This window comes from Leptonychotes weddellii, chromosome 7, assembly GCF_054177405.1.
Source record: "Leptonychotes weddellii isolate Sample4059 chromosome 7, ASM5417740v2, whole genome shotgun sequence".
NCBI classification, from domain to species: Eukaryota; Metazoa; Chordata; class Mammalia; order Carnivora; family Phocidae; genus Leptonychotes; species Leptonychotes weddellii.
In genome coordinates, this window is record NC_138375.1 from 15,773,757 (window position 1) to 15,798,805 (window position 25,049).

The 25,049-nt window shown below is 34.3% G+C and overlaps 1 protein-coding gene across 1 annotated transcript in view; it reads right to left on the reverse strand.

The window, feature by feature from the left end:
- CDH12 (cadherin 12) overlaps positions 1-25,049 on the reverse strand; it is an 875,493-nt gene that overhangs the window by 49,513 nt on the left and 800,931 nt on the right. The window contains exons 5-6 of the mRNA XM_081825789.1: positions 22,075-22,194; positions 9,063-9,244 (exon numbers count right to left, since the gene is read on the reverse strand). Of these exons, the coding sequence (XP_081681915.1) occupies positions 9,063-9,244; positions 22,075-22,194 (302 nt within the window). The remainder of the gene's footprint in view (positions 1-9,062; positions 9,245-22,074; positions 22,195-25,049) is intronic.

Here is a 25,049-nt window from a genome sequence, read left to right on the forward strand (position 1 = left end):
TTAAAAAAAAAAAAAAAGAAATTATAAATAAACTTGACACCTTATAAACTAAGCTCCTGAAAAATGTCTGGAATTTAAATTCTCTTGGGAATATTTATTTACCCAAATGTTTGATTTCTCACAGAGTTTTTTTGGAAAGGTTATGAAGGTAGTCTGGAAATGTGAAATTTGATAATAGTTTCTTCCTATCTAACATTTTGATTTCTTTTAGCCAAAACAAATTCTTTCAATAGCATCCAATTCACTGACCTGCATATATGATTTCTGAATATTCTTCATATATTCATACATCATACACGTAGACAACTGTTTAAATTTTCTGTCATTGCTGTACTTATTTTGCTGCTTATGCCTCAATTGTCTCACTGGTCTGCTACTCCTCTTCTTTCTGTGTATAAATTCTTTTTTTTTTTTTTCCTGTGTATAAATTCTATTCCTCATTCTCTCAAGGGCAGCTTAAAGCCATTTTTGATGAAAAATATTCTTGTCTTTGCACTTCCATTTTTTCTTCACAATTCTATGCATATAATCCTTTAAATAACACATTATGTTTTTGTACCATCTAAATATTTTGGTACACATTTGCTCTCCACTCTTACTACATTAACTTATTCTCCCCATTATACACAGAGCTGTTTGAGGGAAGACATTAAATTTTTAATTTTTTTTATACAGACAAAAAAAGATATAGCCTTTTTTGCATATACACTTCAATAAAACTAACAATCAATGAAACATTATTCATTGAATGCTATAATTTATTGTGTCTTATATCTGTTAATAAACTAGATTTCTTATGTACAAAATGTATTGTGTCCATGGTTATTGCTTATATTCTGTTGAACTCTCATAAAGAAATACTGAAGTTCAATTTCCTGTCTAAATAAATGCTAAGACCAATAATAACGCAAATATGAAATACAGAAATTTAAACCATGTGAAATAGATGTTGAATTTAGGATGTTTCACATTGAGGATTAAAAATGATCACCATGGTCAGAAATCTGTGTATTAAAGGTTTGAGGTCATTGTATTTCAGTTTCTCCTTATAGCATTATTCATTCTCATTCTTGAAATTTCTTATATTCAAAATTTAAATAGTTATTTCTTCTTGAATCTTACTATTTTTTTCCATACCTCAGACCTCATTAATTACTTCTATATTTACATCTAAAAATGTTTCTCTGAGGAGTGCCTGGGTGGCTCAGTCAGTTAAGCGTCTGCTAGGCTCAGGTCATGATCCCAGGGTCCTGGGATCAGAGCCCTCCATTGGGCTCCTTGTTCAGCAGGGGTCTTCTTCTCCCTCTCCCTTTCACTCTCCCTCTCCCTGTGTGTGCGTGCTCTAATAAATAAATCAATCTTTAAAAAAAAATGTTTCTCACCCCCCCTCCCTTCTGTAATCCTCGGTTTATTTCCTGGAGGGAGATGGAGGGATGGGACAACCAGGTGATGGGTTTTAAGGAGGGTACGTGTTGTGATGAGCCCTGGGTGTTATATGCAACTAATGAATCATTGAACACTACATCATCAAAAACTAATGATGTACTATATGTGGGCTAACCGAACATAATAACTTAAAAAAAATGCTTCTCTGACTCTGACTTCGGGTGTCCCTATATTTCAACCATTTTCTGTTCATCTCCACTCAATTTCAGCATATTATCAGATAAACCATTTTCCTACTTAAATCATGTCTTCATATGCTCTTTATCTTATTTATCCTCTGACTCCAATAGGACACAGTCTTTTCCATTCCTGCTACTGAAATCTCTCTCAGTTCTGCCTTTACTTATCTATTCCAAACAACTGTCCTGGGTTTGCTCCACACCTAGTCTCTTCTTCAGTCTTCACCAGGTTATCAAAGTTATTTTTCTAACATGTTGATATCTGCTTTGCCCCTCAACTGAAAAGAACCCACAGACATACATACATAGGTTTGCAATTCTGGGTTGTGCAGTCTCAAATTCCTCTCCTTCCAATCTGTTAAATTCTTATGCTACATTTCTTCTCAAATGTTATTTTATTCATAAATATTTTCCCAGTAATTCCAGTTAGATTAATTTACCGTATCCTAGTCATGCCAATAATTAGTCTGATCATGTTCCTATTTGGGAGTTTCATTGTGGTTTTATTTATACCTTGAGATATTTGTCTTATAGAGTTCATTGTTTGCTGAAAAAAGTAAAGATACCTTATTCAATTCTTATCTCTTAAGAATCAAGAACGAGTGTATATAAATATGTGTGTGTATTTATATATATGATTATATAAAAGTTGCAAGGATTTTATTTTGGCTATTAATGTGATTTTCATAGACTGTAAAAATAACAAACTTAAGCTTTTTTAAAAAAACTGGGGAAATGATATTAATAATCAGAGCATATATACTTTATTTGGGTAAAGAGTTTTAAGATAGCATTATCATTATAATGCACTTATATCATGAATACCTTTACTGTAAAATCATTTAGGAACAAGTCAGTGTATATCAGGCTAGATAAGAATCAACCTATCCTATAAAGGCAGCCGACGGTCCTCCGAATATTTTAATAGCATAAGACTAAGACTTCACATGAAAAAGAATTTCTTTTTTACTTGTCCATAAAAGAGAGTTGTAATAATTTGTTAAGTATTAAGCAACTAGGGACTTCATAAATTAGTTCAATCCTGCAACTGTGTTTTTTCCAGGCTAAAGTAAAATGAAATTAGAATATTGTATTTAAATCAAAATAGTCATTGCAAATGTCCATGGGTAAAGATAATACTATTTTGGTGACAGTATTATTTTATATTAACTTCCTAAATATTTCTATGGAGTTAGAAATTTTGAAATTGATTTTTTTGTGTGTATAAAGAGTATACAATCAGTCCTAAGATTTTTTTTTTTTTCTGGTGGTAAGTTCAACTACAAATGTAGACATGAGCTATTTCTTGAGCTACTTCTTTCTTCAATCCATGTTTGACCATACATTAATTGGAAATTCTGATAAAGGGGAAGCAAAAGACACAAAGAAATGATATAAAAAGGGCCTATGACATTCTCTAGTTGTAGAGATAGATACAAAGGAGAAATGGGGATAGGGCTGAAAAGAGGGAGGAAAGAAAAGGTGGGAAGGAGGAGAGAAGAAAAAAAAATTACTGTTGGATACTTCAATTGTATTATTTTACTTAATCCTCCCAGAAGTGCTGTATATTATTATTAAGATGTCTATTTAATTTACTAGCCAAACAGAGCCTCTTTTGAGAGTAAAAGGAATCACTATTTGTAATTAATTTGGGACCACAAGTGAAAACTGCAACTGTCTCAAGCAAACCAGGATATGCGGTCCCCCTATTTATTATTTTAATTTGATGTTGTAAAAACATGAGACAGAGAGAGTTTATTTAGCTTATTCAGGCCCCAGTGAGTTAATGGTAAAGCTGAGCTTTCCATCAGTACCTTTTCCAAAGCCTAGGATCTCTCTGTTCTACAAAAACATTAAAAACACTCACAATCTTGGAGAGAATGTCTTTTCAGTTTGATTAGCGGAGAAGTAGATTGAATGTCCCATGTTCACGTTCACGGCTCCCACTCTTACCTAACGGTTCTGGTGTAGGAAGCAATAAGCTATATTTTCATAAACGTGCATATTTAAAAATCACAGCTCTAATATGTTCCCCAATTATTTTCTGCTCTATCACACATGTATCTACAAAATACCTGGCTCAGCGTTTACTATCTCTTTTTCTTTCACTTTCCTCTTCTAAATGTGTATAAATAAACAACACCTATTTATAAGGATTAAAGAAGTTAACCTGCAGTTTTAATGGGGCCTTTATATGGTACATGTGCAATAAGTATTAGCTGTTGTCCTCACTAAAATCATTACCATATTCTGTAAAGAGTAGTGCAATTGTACCACCTGGAAAAAAATCTTGGAGCCTGATAATGCAGTCCTAGCAGGAAAATGCAGAAAAGCAAACTGAGGACATGTGAATTGAAGATTGAATGAGTAAGAGGTATGTATGCATTGCAGCCAGAGACCTAGAGGTTTATTATTATTTAAATCTGATAAATTATGTTGCTGGCATCTACTTACTTGCTCTGACTGACAGGAAATTGTCACAAAATAAGTTTTTTTTCCTCTAATTTTTTGCAGAAAGGCTGAGAGGTGGAGGTGGGAAAACTTTCTCATTACCTTACTTGTCTGTTTAGGAACCTATGAGTTTTATTACACCATAGGTAAAGTCTCACACTTGAATTGTTGATTACATGATGCCAAAATAAGATAAAATCTTAAAACACACACACACAAACCTTCACCTGTTTTCAATTAAGCCTCAACTTATATTTACAGTCAAAACTTCTGTACTAAGTAATATATTATTATGGTGTTAACCTTGTGGACCAAACTAACACACACCACCCTCCCAATCTCAAATATTTCAATGAGGCTGAAGAAGTTATCCTCATCAAAGTGGTGGATTTCACTCAAGACCCATTATTCCAGTCATGCTTCTTCTAGTATTTTTTTCAGAGTACTTGTCAGCATTTTCTCTTTTCCATCCCGGCCCCTAAGATAACAGATTGAAGATAGTGCTAAAAGCAGAAATTTGGTCTTTGTTGCACCCTCAGAGACATGATTTAGGAACATGCTGGGGTGTTACCAGTTATTTGCACTTGACCTGTGGGTAGGAAGTAGGCCAGTAGTGAGAGTCTCCAAGGAAGGTGGGATATGAGAGTTCTATACAATTCACATCCTGACAGTAACAGACAGAAGTTGTGAAAAAGACTGAAGTGATCCTGACCGTGTTTCCACGTTCAGACACATATTGGCCTTTTTTGCACTCAAAGGTCAGGACATATTTCTCCATGATGTTATTTAAGGATTCTGAGACTATATATATAAAATAATACATTTTAATTAAACACATCAATATTTTACACTAAATAAATATATAGTTACAAGCATTTATTTATTTGATGATTCAATAATTAACCTGGACATTCTGTAGTCTTTCTATATCATGAATGTGTAATACAAAAAAATATATAAATGCATATACATATTTTTTATGCATAGATCTGTAGTCTTTGGTAGTTTGTGTAAACAAGATCAAACATTGTTCACTATGCAGTAGACATTCTGGCTGATGTATTTAATGCTTTAATTTTATTTTTATTGTGCAAATAATGTATTATTTGCACAATAATTACCATATAGGACATATAGTTGTATCCATATTATATAGTTTGTTAATTTAATGAATAAGACACTCGTAAATATTAGACTTTACCCCAGGAAAAGTTGTTACTGTCCTGAAGTTAACATAAACCTAAGTAAAACTAAAGTTCTCTTACTCTCTTATAGTGTAAAAGAAAAAAAAAAAACCTTCTTTACATTTCCTATAAATGAAGTATTTATTTTCATCCAATGTTGTACAAGGAGTGCTTTCTTTCATTTAAGTTGTTCTTGTATTCATTACAAAATTATTATACAGAAGATAGAGACCAAGTGGGAGAAGCATGAATATTTTGCCTAATGTGAATTAACCGCATCACTTAATTGATTTGATCTCATAATGCATTATTTAGATCAGCTTGTTAGATGGTTTTGTCATTTAAAATTCAAGTAATGGAAACCATCAGCATTTTTCTGTAGATTATTTTAACAGATGGAGATCCTCTGCAGATAACCCTGATTATGGTAGATGGTAGTTTTATAAGTATATGGAAAAGATTTTGCAAAGAAAATATTTTGTCTTTATAGGACTACAGGTACAGCTCTTCTAACGTGGTGGATATTATTTCAATTTCTCTATTTGTTTGTGGACAGTTTTCTGGGTTATCTCTAGGACAGTTTAGGCCAAACACAGGCATCAAAAGCAAATTGCCTTTGCAGGGATAGGGACAAAGAGAGACCTGAAGTCACTACGTAAGATTAGGCTTGGTTCTCTCACCCAGTGGCCACATGATCTTGGACAAGTTTTTAACTTTTAAAAACTTTACTTCTATCATTAACTTTTCTTAATAATATGCCTTGCTACTTTATTTCTAAAATTGAGAAAATAGTATACAGTCATTAAAGTAAGAGGGGAATATATATGCAAATCGCTTGGCATAATACATGACACATAGTAACTTACTAGTCAATATCATTGTCACCATCATCATACTGGCAGGAAGTTCTGATGTCTCAGGAACCATCTATTTTGCAACAATAAAACAGTAAACTGCTTACACATGCATGATACGAATGCAAGTGCCATTCAATTTTCTTTTTTAGTCTCTTAAAGTATTTAGAGAAGGAAATGGATGGAAATGGGTACTTAACAGTGTCACATATGCATATGTACACACACAAAGCCAAAATGAATTATGATTAGTAAATTTTAAGAAATTACCTTGTGCATTTTTAAGCAATGAGAAATTGGAGCTCATGAAATTCATCTGAAGGAAGTTTTCTGTTTTTGTTTTGTTTTCTTTTCAGAATAATCGCTTAATAGGCATGAGCAAATACAGTTAGTTGTGCAGATTCTCTAATAAGTTATTTATGTATAGAATATGTATATATATTTTACCTTTACATTGAAAAGACCATCATTTCAGTTTGTAATGTTATGTCACGTTTGCAGTTTAACTGCTTCACGTGAGAAATATTCTTGCAAAAAGTGCATTGACTTCTAAAGAAATGGCTTTTCTGTTTATAAATATATTCTGTCTTTTCCTCTGAAGGATGCAATTCAAAATGACAATACAGTAAAAAGGGCTTGACACAATGGCATATGAAATTGCAAGGGGATTAATTTCTTATTCATGCAAAAATGTGAAAACCCTCTCCTTTCTCATGATTCAAAAAACTCTCTCACCTGTTATACTTTCAGACTGTAGTTCAAAAATGCATGTAATACAAGTAGAAAATAATTTGATCATGGTGAGCTGCTCGGTATATTTCTTTTGCCCTCTCATTTCTCTGTTTATGAATGCTGACAATTCAACATATGTTATGTGACTTTTTTGCAGGTGTTCAAAAAAGTATGGTTTTAGAGTGGCAGGTAAAAGAAAAAGAGTAAGTTTTCATTTTAATATTATGTTAAACTAGAAGGAATTGAACTTGAGCACACACAAAAAAAATCTGTTACTTCAGTTTGCTGATTTCAAGCAAGTTATTTAACCTCTCTAAGCCTCAGTTTTCTTAACAGTAAAATGTGGAAAATAAAGAACTCAGAGTGTCGTGGTCAATAGGGAAAAAGAGAATGATAAAGTTGCTGACACAGCGTGGAAATGTTCCAGAAGTCCCAGTGAGCTTATCTCCCACATTCTTTCCTCGTGGTTCTCATTTAGTTACCCTCACACCTACGTATTCAACCTTGAATAATCCCAGACAAGCCTATTGCTTTATCCAGATTCTCTTTTCACTAGGTAAGATCAAGAAATGATCTTCGTATCTCAACAGGAACTGAGCACACCATCTTGTCTTTCTATGTATAATCTAGCCTCTTTCTCATGGAGATATTTTCATTTCCCTGTACCCCAGACTATCTGTCTGGATCTCTGCCCAATTTTTACCAAGCACTTTATCTATACCAGCAGAAATTGTATCCTTCCGCTGGCTGGGTTTTTTATCCCTCATCTGAAAAGCCTCACTATCATCCTTGGAATAAGAATATTGGCACAACGTAGGAATATCTCTGCTATTTCCTATACCTTAGACTAACATATCTTATATGCTCAAAATGCAGAACAGGACCCATGTTCCCAGTGACATCTTTTATATAAAAGTAGAATAGTCTCCCAAACTATCCTCCTCACTTGGCTATTAGAGCTTGTCACACATAAGAAGTAAAAAATAAAGAAATAAAAGGAATAAAAATAAAAATAAAAATAATCAGTACTTTTTGAGTTGGGAACATAACCTCAAATGTTAGAGAATCAAATGCACTATTTCTTTCTTCTCTTTTAATATTTACTTATCTTTTATCTGTTTCCCTTAATAGCCAGGTAAGAAGTGTTGCCATAAGACTCTCTGTTATTAATTATAGCATATTTGTACTAGTCATTTGTTACATATATTTCATTTGCTAAAGTATGATGACTTCTAATTGCTCCTCATAACATTTGGCCATTTGACTTTCTGATCACTAAGTAAAATATTTCCATAAGAAAATACATGTTGATGATTTTAAGAGAAAATTATAAAGTAGTAAAATATGAAAAACCATAGATTTAAAGGAATAAAATATCCAGTTAGCTAAATATTCTCAGTGTTTTATACTTTAGTAGTTGAACTCAAAGTCTCCTACTGAGATTGAAAAGAGGAAAATCATTTTGTTTTGGTTCTCTTGTGTAACCAGTGATAGGGACATTCAGTTTCTATATTCTAAGTCTTAGGAACACTGAACTAATCGTTGAAAATGTACCAGAAATTGAACAGGTACTGATTGGTGTTAAATGTGATACTGCAAAAGAAAACTAGATGTAACACAAGTGAAAAGTATTCATTTTCAGTAAGAAGCACAGAGTTACAGAGAAAATACAGGTGTGAACCTTTCTATTATCATAGAAACTGTAACAATTTTCACCTATTGCAAAACTAAAATAAAGTAAGACTAAAGTAATGTAAATAGCATCACTGTATTATCCTCTGATACTTACATGGAAGGAAATGGAAATGATTCTACACATACAATAGCTAAAGAAAAGGCAGAGAATTCTTATGCTAATTGCATGATAGAGCAAATAATATGGTGTCATATGTGTCATAAATATGAGTCTAAAGTTACAGTGGAATTTTCATAATTATATTACTGTTTCAAATGAAAAATTAGAGCAAGATTCCAACCTATTGTGAATATTTTACTTGAATAGAAATCAGTAACATAAGACTCATTGTTCAATTACTGACTTGTATTGTTTTATATTAAAGTCGTACTGAGCATGATTCCAATGGAAAATGAAACTCTTAATTATCTATTGGTTTCTGCTTCCTAAAGACCAGAAGTGTCTGAAAAATTATTATAATTTCTGTAATATTCAATGAAATGTGAGAATTTTTTTTAAGCTGTGCTAATTTAAACTCAACAGGAAAGAACATACTTTTGGGGAATCGAGGTGGATTGTCATTGACATCCGTGAGGGTGATGTTGACAATTGTCGTTCCAGCTAACCCTCCTAGTTGTCCGCCCATATCCTTGGCTTGGATGAGAACTTGATATTGTTCTTTGACTTCCCTGTCCATGTTTGGCAAAGCTGTTCTAATAACACCTTAAGGGAAAAAAAATAATAAAAGATAAATATTACAAACATTGTGCTTTCTGAGATCAGATAGTCTGCAACAAGAAAATGATTCTATCTAGATTCACTAGCAAAGACATGCTAACAAAATTATGCATCTTTTAAAAAGCGAAACACTCAAAATGTCCAATGGTTAGGATACAATTAAACATATTATGGGAACAGCCATACAGTGAAAAATGCTGTGTAGCATTGTGGAATATGGTCAAAAAACAATGTGTCAGCTCTAAAAGACGTTCATCATTCATTAAGTCAGCCAAGTCAGACATGACTTATACAGAATGATTCTATCTTTAAAAGGCAATGAAATTGTTAAACAACATAGATTAAATATACATTAAAAAGTTAAGTGGTTACACTGAGTGTGAGGTTTCTAAAGAATGCTATTTTCTTCTCCATTCTTATTTTTATTTTCTAAAATACATTTATTACTTAACTTTTCAAACACACAAAATATCTCCTCCATGCATTTTATTTCATCTCTCAGGATGCCTCTTAATTATTTTAGGCACAGATTTTTCACTTAGATCTCATTAAGCTTTGCCACTGCAGAGACCTTGTCTCTCTTGTCACCAAGTTACTCCAGCATCTAGGTCAGTGTCTGCCATTTAGAAGGAACTCAATAAGAATGTGTTGACCAACTGACTAGTTGAATGACTGGCTGAATGAATGAATGAATGAATGAGTATATAAATAATTAAGTTTACAATCATGAATCATGCAGTATATATGCATATTGAAATATCCTACTCATTTTCTGCTCTTGTGTCCAAGTATAGAACTAATTTATATTTATTCATAGTGAAATAACTAAGACCGTCTGGATTTGTTGCAAATAAAATAATGAATAAATTTTATTCCCAATTCCAGCCTATAAAGCCAATGGTTTTAGGGAGAGATTGCAGAGCATTTGTCTTAAACCCATGTATCTTTGATAGTCCTGTTTCTTAAATAAAGTAGCATATATGAATAACAAATATAATATTGAGCACCAACACAAAGTATAGCATCCAAATCGTAAACTGAATACACATCTGCATTTTATCTGTACTTTCCACTATTGACTTACCAAATGCTGTTCTGTTGCTAATTTAGATTTAACTACAATCTAGGATTTCTTCTGACCCTTGGCAGGAAATGGTTGCAAAAAAGACAAGCTCCACTTTTTTGCTACTGCTGTTTATTCATGCATTGGTACTAACACTCTATTATTTCAGTCTGTTTTTTCTCTCTTCAGCTCATATCCTTGATGTTTCATTTCCAAGTCTCTTAACTAAGATTCTTCATCTCTGCCATCTCTGTGACTTGGTCCCACGGCTTAAGTTACATGACTTCTGCCTGCCTTAGAATGTTCATATTTTCTAGAGAAATGCCTGGGTTTAATTCATATGCATGCTCTACTGTCCTGTTGCTGACCAGATCTATATTTACTTAGTTCATTTCCAATACAAAAATTATATACATGTATATATTTATACTTATAATTATATGCATTTATATATAATTTTTGCTTTACTCATTTCACTTCAAATATGAAAATGTATAAATATAATTTTTATACTTTATATTATATATATTATATATATTGTATATACATACATTAAGATGCTATGAAAAAGAGGGCGCCTGGGTGGCTCAGTTGGTTAAGCAACTGCCTTTGGCTCAGGTCATGATCTTGGAGTCCCTGGATCGAGTCCCGCATCGGGCTCCCTGCTCGGCAGGGAGTCTGCTTCTCCCTCTGACCCTCCCCCCGTCTCATGTGCTCTCTCTCTCTTTCTCATTCTCTCTCTTTCTCATTCTCTCTCTCAAATAAATAAATAAAATCTCTAAAAAAAAAAAATTTAAAAAAAAGATGCTATGAAAAAGAGAACACATAGGCATTATCACACTTATTTAAGACTAGTTTTTGTTGTTGCTTTTTTTTTTTTTTTTCCGGTAAGTTGTTACAGTTATCATCACGACATCAAACTGCCCTGCCTTCTTGTTCCATCCTGTGTCTGATAGGTGACCTATCTGCTGCTTCTGGCCCTCCTTTAGTGTCATGCAGCTTGACTGGAAGTCATCTGTTAGAATTCAGAGAGAGGAAAGGGTTGCAAATGTAGTTCCAAAGAAAACCACGGATGACCATGATGTGCTTCCCTTCCCCCACTACCGTTTCTATTCAAGAGCCACTACCTCAGACAAATGAAATATGATATTTGCAGATTTTTTTTTCAGAGTAGAATCTGGGAAATCAGGCAGACTACAAAATTCAAATGTGAGAAGAGAATCTTAAAACACTGTGGTCTATTGAATAAGCCTGGTAAGAAATAGTCTCCTTTCCAAGAAATTACTCTTCTTATGGACCACCCACTGTTTACCAACTGCCTAATATTTAAAGCCAAACAAACAAAAATAGATTGTATGATCTTGAGCAAGGAGGAACCTTGCCAAGAACTGAGTTTAAATGCTCCTAGAATAGAATGTAACCAGCAAAAGGAAATGCTACATTCTGTTATTTCCGGTCTTAGGTTTCAGCTCATGTGTTCATCTCTATTTCTTAGTATTTGTATATAAAGATACAGCAGTAGCCTTGCATGATAATAGCTGAAGCCCAAGAAATTCATTTTGCAGAACAGTCCAAATACTCCACAGTAGTAATACCACAAAATCTAATTAATTAGGTATAATTCTGAAGTAAATCCTATTTAATAGAAAAAAAAAAAAAGAGTGGGTAGGCAAGTATACATTGAATCTTGGTATGATTTGAATGTCTTATACCTGATGAACCTTCCAGCATACATCACTGAGCTATTAGAGTAAATAAAAGAGAAAAATAGTGGGATTTTATTTCTGCCAATATGAATGGAAATATGTGGTCGAGAGAGTTATAAACTTAAAATAATACATCAAAAGACACTAGTCTGCCAATGGATAAATTCTGTCTCTGCGATGACCCTTACGTTGTATGCAAGCCCCTTAGTCTTGGTGGATCTCAGCTTATTTTGAAAAATGGGTTAAATACTCTGATAACATTTTGAGATGAAAATAATGCAATACTCTATATGAAAAATCATAAAATGTTACATGTGTTAATCCAGCATATGGTTTTACATGAGCTATTTCTTGAGTTGAGGATTGAATTGCAGGACTGAGACATGGGACACTAGATTCAGTCAGCATTTGTCCTAAAATATATGTTTCATCCAGGCACTGTTATTAAGTTTGATAGTATAATGGTGAATTCTCTTCCATTTGCCACTTTATAAACTAGATCCACTTTATATACTTTTCTAGACTTTGCTCTCTGGCTGTCAGTTGTAATAGGCCAACTGGCAAGAGACTGAATGGTATAAGGAGAACGAGGTTGGGTTTTTCTTTGCATGGATACCCCAACATCCCACACTGTCTCCTACTATGGCCCCTCACCACACACCTGCATGGGTCCCCAGGCCCCTATCATTCCTTCAGCCCTAGTGTGGTGACCACAGCCACCTGTCATGTTTTCTCCAGATTCTGCCACATCCTGTATGGTTTCCCTTCAGTCTGTCTGCACTTTAAAATGCAATCTTTTTATTAAACTAATCTCAAATTAGCCAACTAGGTGTCCTCTGCTTCCATCTGGATAATAATTGATACAGTCTCTGTACAAGGTACCTTCATGGAATGTACATTTAATGGACATGTGTTTATGGGAGTATCGAGGAGACCATAAAGAAGCACTTACATAATTAAGCTAATTTCAGATGGTGATTAGCGTTATGAGGAAAATGAAACCAAGTGTCATTGACAATGGTGTCAGAAAAGTCGTCTCTGAGAAAAGGGTTTAGAGTTGCAATCTTAGAGAAGTGGAGAAGACAGAACTGGAAAGAACAGAAGGAGTATCCCAGGGAGGGAAACAGGAAAGTCCTTGGTAGGAGCAGGAATCGTCCCTTCAAAGCATGCCAGAAGAGTTTATGTGGCTGCAGCATGCTGCTATGGGGAAGGATGGGTAAAATAAGACCGAGGGGAAAATAAGAAGTAACACAATGATTTCAAAGACAAGTAAACCCTCTGGGAGACATCTTGAAAATCAACAAGTGGGATCCAACTAAAGTTGGATTTCTGCACAGCAAAAGAAACAAACAACAAAATGAAAAGACAATCTATGGGATGAGAGAAAATATTTGCAAATCACATATCTGATAGGGGGTTAATATCCAGAATAGAAAAGAACTCATACAACTCAGTAAGAAAAAAAAAAAAATGAACAATCTGATTTGGAAATGGGCAGAGGAACTGAACAGATTTTTTTTCCAAAAAATGTTATACAAATGGCCAATAAGAACAGGAAAAGGTGCTCAACATCAATATCATCAGAGAAATGAAAATCAAAGGATCATTACCTCACACTTCTTAGAATGGTTGTCATTAAAAAGACAAGAGATAACAAGTGTTGGCAGATGTGGAGGAAAGGGAACACTTGTGCACTGTTGGAGGGGAGATAAATTAGTGCAGCCACCATGGAAAATTCTGTGAAGATTCCTCAAAAAATTAAAAATAGAATTACCATATTTTCCAATGATCTCACTTTTCTATATATATCCCGGGGAAATGAAAACAGGATCTCAAAAGAGGTATCTTCACTTCATGGTCATTATAGCTTTATTCATATAAAGCCAAGATACTGAAACGACTTAAATGTTCATCAACAGATGATTGGATAAAGAAGATATCACACACACACACATACACACACACACAAACACACATAGGAATATTATTTAGTCAGGAGAGTGAAGGAAATCCAGCCATTTGCAACAGTATGAATGGACCTTGAGGGCATTATGCTAAGTGAAATAAGAGAGAGGAAAAGAAATATTCTAGGATATTATTTATATGTAGAATCTAAAACAGTTGAAATCTAGGAAACAGAGTAAATGGTGGTTACCAGGAGCTGTGGAGTGAGGGAAATGGAAGAGGTTGGTCAAAGGCACAAACTTCCAGTTATGAGATGGATACCTCCTGGGGATCCTATGTACAGCATGGTGATTATAGTTAATATTGCTATATCATATACTTGGAATTTGCTAAGAGAGTAGCTCTTAAAAGTTCTCACTGGGAATTATGTGATGTGATGGAAGTGTCGGCTAGCACTGCAGTGGTAATCATTTTGCAATATTCAAGTGTATCAAATCAACGCTTTGAGTATCTTAAACTTGCACAATGTTGTACGTCAATTATTTCCCAATAAAGCTGGAAAAATGCTAATTATTGTTTTGAGACTATTAAGAGAGAAAGAGAGAGAGAGAAACAATGGATAAATGGCTCTATTCTCCGCTCACTGAGGATTAGAGTCCAAAGAAGCACTGGGTCATTAGTTTGTTCTTAAAAGAGAAGTCATAGTGGTGAGGTGAGAGCATGAACATATAACACTCGCCTCTACTCTGAAATCCACGTCACTCAGAGTGAAAATATCACATGATCTCCACCTTTCCACTTAACTCTTTGATCTTATCTTTCACAACCCCCTTCTTTGGTCACCAAAGCTTTGCACAATCTCTTCCCTCTGTGGGGAATGTTCTTCTCATGGTTTACTCATGAAGAGCTCCTCTACTTCCTTCATATGTTTTCTCCAAGCCCTTTTCAAAGGACTTTCTTGACATTCTTTCTAAAATTCTATACTGATTTAGTTTCCTATTCCTTCTGTAACAAATTGCCACAGACTAAGGGGCCTAAAAACAACACAAACTTAGTATCCCACAATTAGGGAGGCCAGAAGTCCAACATGGGTCCTGAGGGCCAAAATCAAGGTTGTGGCTAGATGCATTCTTTTCTGCAGTTTTTTATCTTCCAAAAGATGTCTTTCTTCTCTGTCTCCTGGCTTTCTTTCTCCACTTCTAAGGTAGCAGCATAGCATCTTCAAATCTTTCTTGGACTCTTAGCCAATATATCATAATGCTCAAGTCTATTAGGAACTGCTAATAGATGGTAGAATAAAAAAAATAATTATAGCTAAAGATGGGAACCTTGACTTTAGCACTGACAATATAAAGTTGCTTTTTCTTTCAATTCCATAGCTAAATTATATTTTAAAACACTTGTACAAGACCTGCTTTTACAGCAATTTATATGAAAAGTTTCTTTTCATTACAGTCTTAAATTAGCCTAAAATGTGAAATGGGGTTTTTAAAAGCTAGTGCAATCTTTAAAAATATTAACAAAAATGTTGTATCTATTACTACACAGATGAAATGTATAACTTTAGGGACGCCTGGGTGGCTCAGTTGGTTAAGCGTCTGCCTTCAGCTCAGGTCATGATCCCAGGGTCCTGGGATCGAGTTCCGCATCAGGTTCCCTGCTCCGCGGGGAGCCTGCTTCTCCCTCTGCCTCTGTCTCTCTCTCTGTCTCTCATGAATAAATAAATAAAATCTTTAAAAAAAAAGTAATGTATAACTTTAAAAAATGTTGTTGCCAATACTCCAATAATGTATTTTGAGGACAAGAAGAGTTATCATGTTATCTTCAGTAGGAAGAAAATTTAGAGACCCTCTTCCCAACTATAGAACACCTTAACTATATGCTTTAGGACTCAGAAGTAAATTCCCAGGGCCTCTTTCCTCAGGAAGTCCCCTCCCAGTCTATATCAGTGTCCAGCAGTCATGCTGCATATCAGAGAATTTTATCCTACAAAATTCAGCTGTAATCTTCTGAGGACCTGATGGCCTCCCTCCAGTACATGGGGATCCATTTGAGGATCTAATGATTCATCTTGGTATCCTAATAGCAAAACACCTGTTGACACCATTATATATGTAAAATACATAATGATGCTTTCTCATTAATATCACATAAACATGCATCACATGAATAAACAGTCAGATCCAGCACCACTAGCTCATCACTCATCATCTGCTTTAACACTTCCACTAATGGGAGACTCACAATCTCACGAGGCACTCCTCTCATTTAGGGGCAAGTACTGACATCTTCTTTTAAGTATATAAAACCAAAGTTCTTCCTGTAAATCATACCAGTTATGATAGCCCTTTTCCTCTCAAGCAGCACAGAACAGAGCCAGTTTCTCTATGATATAACAGCTCTACAACTTCCAAAAGTCCTGTATCACATGCCCCTGGAGTATTTTCCTTTTAAGGCCAAACATTCTCAGTTCTATCTGCTGATGTGTGCATTCCATGATTTCTAAAATAAGGCAAGCAAAGTTCACACAGAGTTCTCAGGAAGTGAGACGATGCAGAATACAAGGGAACCATTCATGGGAGCACATTTTTAGTCATGCAGTTTTACTATACATACCAAAATATTACAAAATAGGTAATATGTGATATAATAGCTATTTCCTTGACCTATTTTTCCTGCCTTATATTTATCAGCATCTATTGCTTTCTTTGCTCTCGCTGTGCCCATAATCAGACCTTGTCTAAATGCAAAATGTATTAAAGGCATGACAACTTTGTGTAGGTAAACACTCTTATTTTGACCTTGAAAAAGAAGATACTCTTTCTTTCATCAGCAGCTCAGCACTAAGGTGTCTGAAATCTCTGACTTTACTCTGAATTAATATCAGAAGCATTTCAAGCCATGAAACCTTGTAAATATTTATACAGTAGTATCAAAATTAGCTCAAAATATATTCTAACCCATGCTTTAATTATACTCTGGGACTTTAAAACACCAACACATTGTTGAAGACCTGAAAGAATAAATGTCATTCAGAATAGGAGAGGAGGTTTCACTTAAGACACAGACCTGGAGATTATAATTCCTGAACAAAAGGTGATAGTCAGAACTAAAGAGTAAAAATCTTGAGAAATTGTCAGTTCTCTCAGCAACATTTATCAAATTTCCCTAAACAGAAGCTAGGACAGAATCACAGAGCATGAAATAGAATGGTGAATAAAAGGGAAAAAAATGTAGCTCATGCATTCAACTCGAGCCTCACTCAATTGTTTTCATATGGATTCTTTTTTTTTTTTTTTAAAGATTTTATTTATTTGAGAGAGAGAGAATGAGAGAGAACACATGAGAGGGGATAGGGTCAGAGGGCAAAGCAGACTCCCTGCCGAGCAGGGAGCCCGATGCGGGACTCGATCCCGGGACTCCAGGATCATGACCTGAGCCGAAGGCAGTCGCTTAACCGACTGAGCCACCCAGGCGCCCTATTTTCATATGGATTCTATAAAGGCATATATAAATACATAAAATAAAAACTTATAAATACACATTATTTTTGACAATGCACAGAAATAAAAAGATATCAATGAAAAAGTTCTAGTGATGGATGGCAGTGGCCATTGAATAAAAATGTGAATGTTCTTTTTTTTTTTTTAAGATTTTATTTATTTATTTGTCAGAGAGAGAGAGAGAGAAAACACAAGCAGGGTGAGCTGCAGCCAGAGGGAGAAGCAGGCTCCATGCTGAGCAGAGACCCTGATGTGGGGCTCGATCCCAGGACTCTGGGATCATGACCTGAGCCAAAGGCAGATGCTTAACCTACTGAAACACCCAGGCACCCTATCAGTGTTAATGTTCTTAATGCCACTCAACTGTACACTTAAAATGGTTAATATGGTAAATTTTATGTTATGTATATTTTATCACAACAAAAACATTTAAAGTTTATAGGTTTAAAAAAGTGTTGAGGTAAAATACATAATGATGCTTTCTCAATTAAGGGTCAGATCATTTGGAAAAATGGAACATATCATCACCACATGATACACAAAATAGCAATATCTAGTTACCCAACTCAGACTAGTTTTTGAAATCATTTAGGGAACAATTTAAATAATTTAAAAGAATTTTATTTTTTTTTTATTTTTTTTTTTAAAGATTTTATTTATTTATTTGACAGAGACAGAGACAGCGAGAGCAGGAACACAGCAGGGGGAGTGGGAGAGGGAGAAGCAGGCTTCCCGCCGAGCCAGGAGCCCGATGTGGGACTCGATCCCAGGACCCTGGGATCATGACCTGAGCCGAAGGCAGTCGCTTAACCAACTGAGCCACCCAGGCGCCCCTTAAAAGAATTTTAAACATAAATTAAGACATAAAGTTGATCATTTGTAGTAATATTTGTTTTCCTAAATAATTCTATTATCAATGCTACAGAGAGGTTTAGCACCCTGATTTCATGCACTGGATAAAGTATTATAATGCCTATGCTTAACGTTTTATATATTATAGATGTATTTCTAATGCATAAAAACATTAAGTATAAAAATACATAATATAATATGCTAATATGACAAACATTTTAATGTTTTATAAATAATAAGTATATTGAGTAGAAATGTTATTTGATGTCATAGATTTGGGGCACTTTGGGTAGCTCAGTTGCTTAAACGTCTGACTCTTGATTTCAGCTCAGGTCATGATCTCAGGGTCCTGTGCTCAGTGGGGAGTCTGCTTGAGATTCTCTCTACCTCCACCCATCCCCCCTCTCTGGTGCATACTCTTTCTCCTTCAAATAAATAAATAAATAAATAAATAAATAAATAAATAAATCTTTAAAAAATGTTTTATAGATTTTTTTTAAAGATTTTTTTTTTTTTTTATTTGACAGAGAGAGAGACAGCGAGAGAGGGAACACAAGCAAGGGGAGTGTGAGAGGGAGAAGCAGGCTTCCCGCGGAGCGAGGAGCCGGATGCGGGGCTAGATCCCAGGACCCTGAGATCATGACCTGAGCCAAAGGCAGACGCTCAACGACTGAGCCACCCAGGCACCCCTGTTTTATAGATTTATCACATTTGAGGTTTTTAAAATATTTAATAATCATTTGAAGTATATATATATATATATATATACATATATATATATGAAAGTATGTGAATTTTAATTCACAGAATATAATTTCTAGTTAAGCCAAATAATTGCCAAATTAGCCAATTTTAAAGAGAATGATTATTTCCAAACTTATTTCATAGAATGCACCAATTTATATTCCTTATAAATAAGCTTCTTGTATTGTCTTGGGTAGAGATGTTAGGAATGTTTGTCAAAACACAATATCACTAAGGAAATATGTTTTATTTTCTCATTCCAAATGAATAATAAATGGTTATATTTATCTCTTCATAAATATTTAGGCACCAGGAGTTCTGATGAGACTCTTCCTTTAAAAATTATTTTAAAGTGTATTCTACACTCCAATGTGGAAAATTTTAGATAATATTAGTTTTTCATGTATTTTATTTAATAACAGCAAAAGGAATCATAAAAGGAAGCTATATGGCTGGAACAAATGGAGACTATTTCTGAGAAATTGCAATTATCCTTGATTTTTGATTGACTCTTATGTACCACAAGGTGATAAATTTGACAAAAAGTCTTCTTAATGGTCTGTGCATGAAGAACTAGTTATCATTCTATTAATGAAGTGCCTCATCATCCACTCTTTTCCTGTCTAGTGGTCTGAGGCATTGTTAATATCAAGACTTCTGTCTCCAGTGAAAATCAATGCTTCAAAAAATCTATTTCATTGTTTATGCCAGAATTGTTTCACCTTTAGTTCTAAATAATAAGCATTACATAAAATATAAATACATAGTTATTAAAGGCATATTATGAATATACACACTCTCCTGTAAGATAATACTTTCTAAAGGCATTAGAATTCATATCAAGTTGATATGGAACAAGCAAAGCCAAGGGGACAGAAAATGTTTTGACTCATATAATTATTGTCTGTCTGGTATTAATTTGACTATAATGATTATATTTTTAATCTATGCTCTATGCTTAAATTCATCTTTGTATGATTTTCTCTTACTGTTCAGTTAGATACTGACTACATTTATAGTTATTTCATCAATATTAATTCCTTCATCTTTATTCTGTCACTGTCACATATATACTATTCTGAGTATATAAATTCACCTATTCTATAGAATTAATCACTACAACCCACTAAGTGTACTCTAATACCCAACCGCCCCTCCACCAATCTCTGAATACCCTCCTTTTCTTTTTTCCTTCCCCTCTGACTCTGAGGAGCACTTCTCAGAGGCTGAAGAGATCTAAGACACATATATTGCTCTTAATTCTGTTTCTAGTTAGATTATCCATTATGGGAAATTCGGAAAAGATGGGTAATCATAGAAGAAGAAATAACCCATAATGTTTTCATCTGATAAATGGATTTATTATATTTTAGATAATTTCCCTTCAATATTTGTCTATATATTCAGCCCGTTGTCCAAACCGTCTTCATTCTTCTGGACTTTTGTACCATCATAAACGTCATTGAACATCTGCCCCAAATTCTTTCCTCAACGACTTTTGCCTTTTTTTTCTACAAGTGTGTATGATTTCCCACAGTTAAGCACAAAGTTCCTTAACACCGATATTGTCAAATATCTTATCTTCATTGACATAATTCTTGAAAATAACTCATAGTATAGGTGTAACTTCTCGATCATACACTCAGTTTTAACACTTAACACTCTGACTTTTAGTTTCTGACCCTCTTTCCATACCAAAAGAGCTTTTATGTCCTCAACAAACCTTTCTAGATTCCCTTCTTAAAAGACTGATACTGTCCTTATTACAAACTATTCCTTTTTATGTTTACAAGTGGAAGCAACTTCCTGTCTTATTCCCATAACTTTTTGCTGATTTCTGTTCCTCTATGGGCTTAATGAGAAGAGCAGAAAAGGAGAGAATAACAGGTTCATTTGCAGAAAGTTTTCACAGATTCTCTGTTCCTATTTAGTTGACTTTCTGTTTCTAAGTGACATTAAAACATGGCTAATCATTAATTAACCTGCATCTAATTGGTATTCCAGATTTTAGCAAATACTTACGGGGAAGTGTTAATTTTGAAATGTTAAGCCTATTTGAATACATAGTGTCTGAAATTAAGACTTTTCAAATTGATATTGTTCCTTAAAATTTATTTACAAATGTAAAAAGTAACATTAGTCTAGTACATTAACAATTTATTTCATTATTGTAACCTAATGTAATAAGTAGTATTGAATTCAATCAGAAATATAGGACAATGTGCCATATAAGAGTTTACAAAATAGCTGTCTTTGTGGAGTTCTGTTTTAACTGTGATATGGAATACCTATTTTGATGGTCAGCATGGCCGGATCTCCTTAAAAACTATCTACTGTTCAAAACACAGATTCTCTAGAGCAGAGGGACCTCATTTTATTTGAAAGGGAACACAAAAACTTCTATGTGCATAATATCCTGCCCTTTCTATACTTTCCAAAGATTCTTATATATTTGGCTCTGAAAACTGCCATTCAAATGTTTTGACTTAAAAATTAGACTAGCTTCAAAAGCATAGACCAGAAGAATTAGGGATCTGGGTGTTTCAAGTTTGTCAACTCTTTTTTCCCCTCTGCTAGAAGCATAAGTCTCTATTAACCCAAATCCAAATCAATTATCCATAACTTTGATAAATACAGCAATAGGCTCCATGATCCTATGACATGTTGATAAAGCCCCACACTACATATAATTGAACCCAAACAAGAAAATTTGAAATGAAACTCTATTATATGCAGACGAATCAAAAAGAAAAAAAAATATGCCCAGGCTTTTGAAAATTTAAAGTAAATCATATAGGGAATCTCTAACTTGGAATTGGAACTTGACATATATATGTGAAATGGCTTACATTTACACAGGGTTCAACCCAGAGGAAATGGTTCTGCAGCCACAAGGTAAGATCCTATCTTCCTTTGCTTAATGTACAGCACACTGAATCTTTACTGCATTTTTAGAATAGGTAACTTCCCATGCCAAGATTTAATTAAAGTTTAAATATTTGAAAAGGGTAGTGATAATGTTGTCTCTAATAAAAAATTTACCTGTCTTGGGATCAATAGAGAAATAAGGTTGTCCCTGAAGAATGCTATAAACGACTCTGGCACTGTTTCCATAGGTCGGGTCATCCGCGTCTGTGGCCTTGACCTGGAGCACATATGCACCTGGAAAATAAGACAGTATGACTCTAGCATCTTTGTTTTACAGAGCTCAAGGTCATGTTTTTTAATCTGCTGGACTCCTTTTTTTTTTTTTTTTTTGAATTTGGCATTACTCAATGATTCTGAGAATATATGGTGCCGCTGAGAATGATGTAATTATGATAACCAAAATGCTGGGCAACAATATAGCTGTTAGTGCAAATGATACATATTTTAAAAATCTATTTTAAAAGCTATGTTCATTTTCAGGAGCTAGATGATTGAACTGGAAGTCATCATGATAGCTTTATTGATTTATACACCAAAAGAAACATGATGCTGCTTACATTAGGCTCATCTGCTTACTATAGATGCTCTAATTTCATGATTAGGTTATCCATAGAAAAGCTAAAAGGTTTGAAGGTTTACTCTACTTTAGAGGCTGTAAGTAACTTGCATTGCTATTTAAAAATCAACAACTATTTACTAGCAGTAGGAAGACTTTAATTAGGACAGAATATTTGAGAAATTGAGGAACCAAAAATAATTGCAATTACAGCTCCAGGAGCACCTCTAGGCCTCAAGACTGAATTAACCTAAGGATACAGTGACATAGGAAAACATTAAAGACAACCCAAATTCTCTGTATCTTTTCTCATGTTTTGACTAAGAGAAGCTAAAGGGAGATTTTTCTTGTATTTTTGTCTTATATTGTCATGGTCATAGTTAAGTCTTTCTCTAAGAAATTTTTGACTATATCTTCATATCGTGTTCTGCATTACTATACTGAGTTGAGAACAAAGTAAAATAAAAATTATCAAGTTCGACATAAATAAAATCAATATGTTGCTAATGGTTAGAAGGAAATCTCTACTGAGCACAAAGGGAGTGATACGTACACCCAAAGCTATACAATGGACAGAATGCTCCTATTCTTGGAGGCATTCAAAGTATCTGCTCTACTTTGGGAACAAAGGATTTCTCCTTTCCAATTAGTTATTCATTCAGGCTTTTCCCTTCAGGCAGTACAAAACTGGAACAAACTAAATCTTAAAGGTTTACTTGCAAACTAAGAGAATGAAACATCTCTTCCTCTCTACCCTTTTGTCTGTTTGTTAGGATAGTAAAAAAAATAAATAAATAAAAATGATAACTTTCAGTAGACATTCAATAGCAAATGGCATTGAGTAGGCATTCAATACCAAATGCTTTATCTTAAGAATGCTTTTGGTGAGTTCTAGCAATATCAAGAGATGAATGATAGGTTTTATTTCAACGGTCTTTCCCAGGAAAGGAAATTTCTAGAAGGGAAGTAGGCAAACATTTCTGAGATGTCAAGAGTGATAATGTCCCTTATTATCCACCATCACCATCATGATCATTATCAATACTTACAACATCATTAATAATTATTTGACAAATAGGAATTAAGGACCTATATTAGATAGTCATCAAAACTATGTTATCCTCAATGCTGTAGGAATGAACGGTTGCAAGACTAACTTCCCCTCTTTCCTCCTTTCTGTCACACAGTGATTTTTCTGGTATGACCTGGATCATTATCATCACTGCATTGTACATGTGCTGTATATGCAAAGTCAGCAAATATTAAATAATTCCCCAATCCTAGGTAGAAATGTTGTAGTTAAAAAGCTGTGGATTATTCTTCTTTAATGATATATTTGAAGAAAAAGGTATTATATCTGCTAAGAAATGTTTCGTGACAAATTTAATAAATTATAACCTAAGTCACACCATATGTTTGATAAGAGAGACAAAGATGAATAAGATAGGGAATATTTCTTAATTCACTCTTTTAAATATTTGAGTTTAAATTTAAAAAAAATGATTAACATAAAGCATTTAAAACTCCTTTTGGAGGAAACTATTTTTCTGTATACTTAGTTAAGGTTCATATTAATATTAAAAACAAAAATGTAAAAGGGATGGTACTATATGATTCATCTTTGGCTTTCTTATTGAGCGTATGGTTATAGCAGCATTATCTATAATACCCAAATTATGAAAACAGCCCAAAAGTTCATCAACTGATGAATGGATAAAGAAGATGTGTGTGTGTGTATCTCTCTCTCTCTCTCTCTCTCTCTCTCACACACACACACACACACACACAAGAGTATTACTCAGCCATAAAAAAGAATGAAATCTTGCCATTTGCAACGACATGGATGGAACTAGAGAGTATTACACTAAGCAAAATAAGCCAGTCAAGACAAACACCGTATGATTTCACACATAGGTGGAATTTTTTAAAAAGGATTTTACTTATTTATTTGAGAGAGAGAGAGAGAGAGAGTGAGAGAGAGAACACACAAGCAGGGGCAGAGGGAGAGGGAGAAGCAGACTTCCCTCTTGAGCAGGGAGCCCGACATGGGGCTCGATTCCAGGACCCTGGGATCAGGACCTGAGCCAAAGGCAGATGCTCAATAGACTGAGCCACCCAGGTGCCCGTATATGTGGAATTTAAGAAATAAATGAGCATAGGGAAAAAAGAGAAAGGCAAACCAAGAAACAGACTCAACTATAGAGAACACTGGTGGTTACCAGAGGGGAGGTGGGTGGGGAGATGGGTTAAATACGTGCTGGGGATTAAAGAGTGCACTTGTTGTGATGAGCACTGGGTGCTGTATGGAAGTGTTGAATCACTGTATTGTACACCTGAAACTAATATTACACTATATGTCACATAACAGGAATTTAAATAAAAACTTAAAAAAAAAGAGTGCCCACTCAGTTACAGTAGAAAGTATCTTCGGCTTAGTGAAAAGGTTACTCACTAAGAATCATATGTTATTTCGGAGCTCCTAGAACCGCCTCCACAGGTGCTTACAAGGACACAATTAAACATCATATCAGCT